This window comes from Lipotes vexillifer, unplaced genomic scaffold (assembly GCF_000442215.2).
Source record: "Lipotes vexillifer unplaced genomic scaffold, Lipotes_vexillifer_v1.1 scaffold466, whole genome shotgun sequence".
In the NCBI taxonomy this organism is placed as follows: domain Eukaryota; kingdom Metazoa; phylum Chordata; class Mammalia; order Artiodactyla; family Lipotidae; genus Lipotes; species Lipotes vexillifer.
The window spans coordinates 964,993-974,012 of record NW_006796103.1 but is presented as its reverse complement, the minus strand read 5'-3'; the positions used below and the strand labels follow the sequence as shown (position 1 = coordinate 974,012).

At 40.2% G+C, this 9,020-nt stretch overlaps 1 protein-coding gene across 1 annotated transcript in view; it reads left to right on the top strand.

Moving 5' to 3' along the window:
• The window catches only part of WNK2 (WNK lysine deficient protein kinase 2), a 157,241-nt gene that overhangs the window by 134,503 nt on the left and 13,718 nt on the right, over window positions 1-9,020 (top strand). The window contains exon 27 of the mRNA XM_007468161.1: window positions 1,054-1,313. Within this exon, the coding sequence (XP_007468223.1) occupies window positions 1,054-1,313 (260 nt within the window). The remainder of the gene's footprint in view (window positions 1-1,053; window positions 1,314-9,020) is intronic.

The window sequence follows — 9,020 nt, the reverse complement described above, 5'->3', positions numbered from 1 at the left end:
CTTTTTTTTTTTTTTTTTTTTTTTAATTTATCTGTTTTTCTTTTCTGGCTGAAATGTTCATGTAGAAATAGCAGCGTGTGTAAAATCTCATCACTAATGTTTAACTGTTTGTGTCTGTGCTGTTTCATTGCTAGCCTCTAAAGTAAACTACATATTGCAATGGCTTGTTTGAAGAGATGGTCATTAGGTTATTTATTTAATGCAGAACATTTAAAAATTGGTTTATCCGAAATTGCCAATAAGAAATTACGTGCTGGGGAAGGAAAGGGACACAATTCAAAAAAATTTAAAAGTCCTGTTTTGGTCATTAAAAAAGATCTTTGAGTGAAGTGGCCAAGTGCGCTCACCTTTGTCCAGCTCCACCTAAGCCACAGCCCCAGGCCTTCCTGGGCAGCCGGGCCTCCCAGTTCCTCCTGCGACAGGCATCAGCCCCTCAGTTGGCACTAAGCTTGTAGACCCATGTCGGAAGGCTCTGGGTATTTGTATCCTTTATTATTATTATACACCCTGGTGAGGAGAGGCGTGATTTCTGTGTCTTAAATTCAAAATCACCAAGTCATTATCATTCACGGAATCATCAGCAATCCAGCCTATTGCAAGCATTTTCCCTTTGCTGGAAGGATAGCAGCAGCTGCTAAGCATTCTGCCTAAAGTATTGTCAAATCTCCTCTGAATCCTCATATTAGAGCTGAGAGTGCAGAAGTGTGAGGAATTTGCCCCCAGTCTGTGTCCAGCTGCACCAGGAGTTTTCTAAACTCTCTCACATGGGGGTCTGGTGGTCTGGGCAGTGTGGGCACAGAGGATGCTGAGTGAGGCTGCCAGCAGCTGGGGTCCTGTCCCCTGGCTGATGAGATGGGTGATGGCTGCCTGGCAATGCCCAGTCCCCTGAGGTCGCTCCACTGTGTCTAAAACTGCATGGACCCCCCCCAATGCAGACCATCTCCTGAAGCAAGGTGTTGCCTGGCTTAAGCGAGACCACTGTATGAATGACTGCAGCCAGCCAGTGGTGCTGGCGTGTGGTGTTACCAACCCTGGCCTGTGTGTGCTCTCTAGGGTCCTCCACCAGCAGCCTGGTCCCGGGCCCTGAGCCGGGCCCCCAACCTGCCCTGCACATCCAGGCGCAGGTGAACAACAGCAACAACAAGAAAGGCACCTTCACGGACGACCTGCACAAGTTGGTGGATGAGTGGACAAGCAAGACGGTTGGGCCCACGCAGCTGAAGCCGTCACTCAACCAGCTGAAGCAGACGCAGAAGTTGCATGACATGGAGGCCATGGCAGGCTGGCCCCCGGCCTCTGGCGAGGCACGGGCTGTAAGTGGGGCACGGGGGGCGCTGGGCTTGCCCAGAGTCGAAGGCACAGAGTGGGAATGAAGCTGTGACTCCAGATATCAGGAGAACCTCTGAGCAGCAGGCCCTAGCCCAGTGTTGGGCAGTGTCTAGGTGGGACTGGCCAGCAGCTTGCAGGTGTGGCATCATCCTAGTGAGCCCACCTCAACCTTTCTTCCACCAGAGCCCAAGCTGGCATAGTGGGTGGGGTCTGCACAACATACCCAGGGGACACCCCTTATTTTAGCTCAGGTGCCCCAGACCACGTGGGGCAGAAGTGAGGAGCTGCTGTCTTAGGTTTTGTTGTGTGAATTGTTCCTGTATTAAGACTGCTGACTTCAAAGCCTACTTGAAGGAGTATTCCCTCTTTTTCAGTCTCCTGGAGGAGTTTGTGCAAGATTATGTTATTTTTTCCTGAAGTTTTTAGCAAAGTTCACTGGTGAAGCCATCTGGGCCAGGAGGGTTTTGTTTTTCTTTTTAACTTTTAATTTTTTTATTGGAGTATAGTTGATTAACAATGTTGTCTTAGTTTCAGATGTACATCAAAGTGATTCAGTTATACATATACATGTATCTATTTTTCAAATTCTTTTCCCATTTAGGTTGTCACATAATGTTGAGCAGAGTTCCCTGTGCTATATAGTGGGTCCTTGTTGATTATCCATTTTAAATATAGCAGTGTGTACATGTCAATCCCAAACTCCCTATTCTTCCCGGACCCTTCTCCCTGGTAACCATAAGTTCAGTTCTCTAAGTCTGTGAATCTGTTTCTCTTTTGTAAATAAGTTCATTTGTATCATTTTTTATTTTAGATTCCACATATAAGTGGTATTGTATGATATTGTCTTTCTCTGTCTAACTTACTTCACTCAGTATGACAATCTCTAGGTCCATCCATGTTGCTGCAAATGGCATTATTTCATTCTTCTTAATGGCTGGCTAATATTCCATTGTATATATGTACCACATCTTCTTTATCCATTCCTCTGTTGATGGACATGTAGATTGCTTCCAGTCTCGGCTATTGTAAAAAGTGCTGCAGTGAACATTGGGGTGCATGTATCCTTTTGGACCATGTTTTTCTCCGGATATATGTCCAGGAGTGGGATTGCTGGATCATATAGTAGTTCTATTTTTAGTTTTTTAAGGAACCTCCATACTGTTCTCCATAGTGGCTGTACCAATTTACATTCCCACCAACAGTGAAGGAGGGTTCCCTTCTCTCCATACCCTCTCCAGCATTTATTGTTTGTAGATTTTTTGATGATGACCATTTTTCTTTTTGAGTGTGGGAAGGTTCCCCTATGATCTTTTACTTGAAAAAGTTTCAAACATACAAAAGATTGAAAATTCTTCAGTGAACTCTCAGGTACCTTCTACCTATGAGCTATGATTGACATTTTGCTGTTACATATTTGTCACACATGTCTACATCCCTTGAGGGTAAGGTTTCCATTATGGATTTAATTTCTTTTACAGTTTTAGGACCATTTGGGTTTTCTATTTCTTCTTTCTGTTAAATACTGCTTTTCTAACAATTGATACACCTCTAAATTTATCTAAGTTTTCCAATTAATTGGTATAAAGTTGTTTATAATATTTTCTCTTCACAGTTTGCAGGATTTGCAGTGATGTCTTGTTTTTCATTCTGATATTGGTGATTTCTCTGAATTTATATATTTTATTTGCCTTTTCAAAGAACTCATCACTTTGATGGTAATTCTTTATTGTATATTTCATTAGCTTCTTCCTTTTATTATTTCTTCTCTTCTATCTTTGGGTTACTTTTTTGTTCTAGAAAGTTTCTTGAGATGTGTAGTGCATTGATTCTGAGCCTTTCTTCTTTTATAATACAGACATTCAGGCTATAAAATTCCTTCTAGTGGCATTAGCTGCATTCCAAAAGTTTTGATGCGTAGCATTTTCTTTAACCTCTGATCAAAATATTTTATAATTTTCATGGTGATTTGAGGTAATATAGTTATTAATTTCCTCATGATATTTTTGATAGTGTTTTGGGGGGGATTTTTTAAGCCTAATTGCACTGTGATAAGAGAACAGATTTTGTGTGTTTCCAGTTCTTTAAAACTTGCTGGGACTGGAATTTTGACCCAAGCTGTCAGCCACTGCTCCACAAGTGCTTGAGGTCATCCTCTTTCATTCCCTCTCACGTCCACACTCCCAGTCTGAACTTTTGTTCCTCTTCTGTAGTAACCTCCTGACACTGCACCTCCATGAGTTTAACTCCTCAAATCTATTCTCCATTATTCTGGGACAGAACTGAGAATTCATAACACAGCCCCAAGGCCCTGCAGGTTCTGTACCTCAGGCCCTGGGCAGGCTAGTCTCTACTCTTCTGTCCAGACTCCACCACATCAGCTCTCAGTATCTGTGCTGGGCCAGGCCCTTTCGGTCAGCTCTGCTAATTCTGTTGTTCAGATGTCTGGGATTCTTTTTTTTTCTTTTTTCTTTTTTTGCAGTACGCGGGCCTCTCACTGCTGTGGCCTCTCCTGTTGCGGAGCACAGGCTCCGGACGCGCAGGCTCAGCAGCCATGGCTCACGGGCCCAGTCGCTCCGCGGCATGTGGGATCTTCCCGGACCGGGGCACGAACCCATGTCCCCTGCATCGGCAGGCGGACTCTCAACCAGTGCGCCACTAGGGAAGCCCTGGGATTCTTAATAAGGTGTTTGTTTTTTTTTAAAAACTATTCACCACTATCCATTTCTAGAACTTTTTTATTATCCCAAACAGAAACTACTCAATAAGAAATAACTCTCCAGTCCCTCTTTCTGGTAACTCTGGTAACCTCTATTCTACTATGAATTTGACTTCTCTTGGTACCTCATATGAGTGGAATCGTACAATATTTGCCCTTTTGTCACTGGCTTACCATAATGCTTTCAAGCTTCAATTTTTTTAAATTGTGGTAGAATACACATAACATAAAATTTAACATCTTAACCATTTTTAAGTCTATACAGTTCAGTGGTATTAATTGCATTCATATTGTTGTCCAACCATCACCACCATCCATCTCCAATTTTTTCATTTTGCAAAACTGAAACTCTATACCCAATGAAAAATAATTGCCTGTATATATATATGCTCCCTTCCCCCAAGCCCTTGGCAACTACCATTCTACTTTCTGTCTCTATGAATTTGACTTCTCTAGGTACCTCATATAAGTGGAATCATACAGTATGTGTCTATAACTGGTTTATGTCACTTAGCATAATGTCTTTAAGTTTCATCCATGTTGTAGTGTATGTCAGAATTTCCTTCCTTTTTATTTACTTATTTTTTATTACTATTTTTTTCATCTTTATTGGAGTATAATTGCTTTACAATGTTGTGTTACTGCTGTACAGCAAAGTGAATCAGCTATATGTATACATATATCCCCATATCCCCTACCTCTTGAGCCTCCCTCCCACCTTCCCTATCCCACCCCTGTAGGTCGTCACAAAGCATCGAGCTGATCTCCCTGTGCTATGCAGCAGCTTCCCACTAGTCATCCATTTTATATTTGGTAGTGTATACAAGTCAGTGCTACTCTCTCACTTTGTCCCAGATTCTCCTTCCCCCACTGTGTCCTCAAGTCTGTTCTCTACATCTGTGTCTTTATTCCTGCCCTGCCACTATGTTCATCAGTACCAGTTTTTTAGATTCCATATACATGCGTTAGCATACGGTATTTGTTTTTCTCTTTCTGACTTAGTTCACTCTGTGTGACAGACTCTAGGTCCATCCACCTCATTACAAATAACTCAATTTCATCCTTTTATGGCTGAGTAATATTCCATTGTATGTATGTGACACATCTTCTTTATCCATTCAGCTGTCGATGGACACTTAGGTTGCTTCCATGTCCTGGCTATTGTACATAGTGCTGCAATGAATATTGTGGTCCATGTCTCTTTTTGAATTATGGTTTTCTCAGGGTATATGCCCAGTAGTGGGATTGCTGGGTCATATGGTAGTTCTACTTTTAGCTTTTTAAGGAACCTCCATACTGTTCTCCATAGTAGCTGTATCAATTTACGTTCCCACCAACAGTGCAAGAGGGTTCCCTTTTCTCCACACGCTCTCCAGCATTTATAGTTTGTAGATTTTTTGATGAGGGCCATTCTTACCGGTGTGAGGTGACACCATGATTTTTATTTGCATTTCTCTAATGATTAGTGATGCTGAGCATCTTTTCATGTGTTTGTTGGCAATCTGTATATCTTCTTTGGAGAAATGTCTATTTAGGTCTTCTGCCCATTTTTGGATTTGGTTGTTTGTTTTTTTGATATTGAGCTGCATGAGCTGCTTGTAAATTTTGGAGATTAATCCTTTGTCAGTTGCTTCGTTTGCAAATATCTTCTCCCATTCTGAGGGTTGTCTTTTCGTCTTGTTTATGGTTTCCTTTGCTGTGCAAAAGCTTTTAAGTTTCATTAGGTCCCATTTGTTTTTTGTTGTTGTTGTTGTTTTTGTTTTTTTTTGCGGTACGTGGGCTTCTCACTGCTGTGGCCTCTCCCGTTGCGGAGCACAGGCTCTGGATGCGCAGTCTCAGCGGCCATGGCTCACGGGCCCAGCCGCTCCACGGCATGTGGGATCTTCCCGGACCGGGGCACGAACCCGTGTCCCCTGCATTGGCAGGCGGACTCTCAACCACTGCGCCACCAGGGAAGCCCTATTTTTGTTTTTATTTACATTACTTTAGGAGGTGGGTCAAAAAGGATCTTGCTGTGATTTATGTCATAGAGTGTTCTGCCTATGTTTTCCTCTAAGAGTTTGATAGTGTCTGGCCTTACATTTAAGTCTTTAATCCATTTTGAGTTTATTTTTTTGTAAGGTGTTAGGAAGTGTTCTAATGTCATTCTTTTACATGTAGCTGTCCAGTTTTCCCAGCACCACTTACTGAAGAGGCTGTCTTTTCTCCATTGTATATTCTTGCCTCCTTTGTCCAAGATAAAGTGACCATATGTGTGTGGGTTTATCTCTGGGCTTTCTATCCTCTTCCATTGATCTATATTTCTGTTTTTGTTCCAGTACCATACTGTCTTGATTACTGTAGCTTTGTAGTATAATCTGAAGTCAGGGAGCCTGGATTCCTCCAGCTCTGTCTTTCTTTCTCAAGATTGCTTTGGCTATTCAGGGTCTTTCGTGTTTCCATACAAATTGTAAAATTTCTTGTTCTACTTCTGTGAAAAATGCCACTGGTAATTTGATAGGGATTGCATTGAATCTGTAGATTGCTTTGGGTAGTAGAGTCATTTTCACAATGTTGATTCTTCCAATCCAAGAACATGGTATATCTCTGCATCTGTTTGTATCATCTTTTAAAAAATTAATTAATTTTTTAACCTGTTTATTGGAGTATAATTGCTTTACAGTGGTGTGTTAGTTTCTGCTTTATAACAAAGTGAATCAACTATAAATATACATATATCCCCATTTCTCCTCCCTCTTGCATTTCCCTCCCAGCCCCCCATCCCACCCCTCTAGGTGGACTGTTAGTATCATCTTTGATTTCTTTCATCAGTGTCTTGAAAGACTTTCCTTCCTTTTAAACGCCGAGTCGTAGTCTGTTGTACGTACATACCACATTTTGTTTTATCCGTTCATCCGTTGATGGACACTTGGGTTGCTTCTACCTTTTAACTGTTATGCATAATGCTACTATGAACATGGGTATATAGATATCTCTTTGAGTCTTTGCTTTCAGTTCTTTAGGGTATATACCCAGCAGTGGAATCACTAGATCATATGGTAATTCTAGTTTTAATTTTTTGAGGAATCACCAAACTACTTTCCAGAGCAGCTGCACCATTTTACATCCCCACCAACAGTACACAAGGGCTCCAGTTTCTCCACATCCTCTCTAATACTTTCTATTTTCTGATTTTTTTCATAGTAGCCATCTTGATAGGTGTGAGGTGGTTTGCATTTCCCTAATGATCAGTGATGTTGAGCATCTTTTCATGAGCTTATTGGCCATTTGTATGTCTTCTTTGGAAAAATAATTCAAGGCTTTTGCCTATTTTTTAAATATAAACAACAGAAATTTATTTCTCACAGTCCTGGAGGCTGGATATCTGAGATGAGGATGTCATCATGCTAGGGTGAGGGCCTCTTCCAGGTTGCAGACTTCTCATTGTATCCTCACATGGTGGAAGGGGTTTTTGCCCATTTTTTCATTGAGTTGTTTCTTTTTTGTTGTTGAGTTGGAGGAATTCTCTCTATATTCTGGATATTAATCGCTTTTCAGATATGTGATTTCCAAAAATAATTCCCATTTTGTGAGTTACCTTTTTACTCTGTTGATAATGTCTTTTGATGCATAAAGGTTTTTCATTTTTATGAATTCCAGTTTATTTTTTCTTTTATTGCCTATGTCATTGGATTTGGCAATGATTTATTGCCAAATCCAATGTTATAAAGCTTTCCCCTCATGTTTCCTTCTAAGTGCTCTCTAAAGATGCTAAGAGTTTAATAATTGTAGCTCTTATGTTTAGGCCTTTTATACATTTTGAGTTAATTTTTATATATGGTGCTTGGTAAGGGACCATCTTTATTCTTTTGCATGTTGATATCTAATTGTCCCAGCAGTATTCGTTGAAAAAAAACTGTCCTTTTCCCATTGAATGGTCTCGGCACCCTTGTTGAAAATCAATTGATCATATATGCAAAGGTTTATTTCTGGATTTTCTATTCTATTCCGTTGGTCTACAGTCTATCATGTTGCTAATATTACACTTGTTTTGATTTCTGTAGCTTTGCAGTAAGTTCTGAAGTCAAGAAGTATGAGTCTTCCAACTTTGTTCTTTTTTAGGACCGTTTTGCTTATTGGGATCCCTTGAGAATCCAAACGAGTTTTAGGATGAGTTTTTCTATTTCTTGAAAAAATGCCATTGAGATTTTGATAGTGATGCATCAAATCTCTATAGATTGCCTTTGGGTGGTATTGACATATTAACAATATTAAGTCTTCAAATCCACAAACATGGGATGTCTTCCCATTTACTTATGTCTTCTTTAATTTCTTTTGGCAATGTTTTGCAATTTTCAGTGTGTAAGTTTTTCAACTCCTTAGTTTAATTATTCCTAAGTATTTTATTCTTTTTTGTGCTTAAATGTAATTGTTTTCTTAATTTTCTTTTCAGATTGTTCATTGCTAGTGTATAAAAATACAACTGGGACTTCCCTGGCAGTCCAGTGGTTAAAACTCCATGCTTCCAATGCAGAGGATGCAGGTTTGATTCCTGGTTGGGGAACTAGGATCCCACATGCCACGTGGAGCAGCCAAAAAAAAAAATGCCACAGATTTTGTTGTGTTGATTTTCTACCCTGCAACTTTGCTGAATTCATAAATTAGTTCTAGCAGTTTGTGTGTGTGTGTGTGTGTGTGTGTGTGTGTGTGTGTGTGTGTTCTTTAGGGTTATCTGCATATAAGAAATGTTATTCTGAACAGAGATAATTTTACTTCTTTCCAATTTGGATGCCTTTTATTTCCTTTTCTTGTCTAATTTCTCTAGGTAGAACTTCAAGTACTATATTGAATAGAAATGGAAAAAGTGGGCATCTCTGTCTTGATCTTAAAGGAAAAACGTTCAGTCTTTCACCATTGAGTATGATGTTAACAAGGGTTTTTTCATATGTGGCCTTTACCATACTGAGAAAATTCTATTTTATTTCTAGTATGTTGA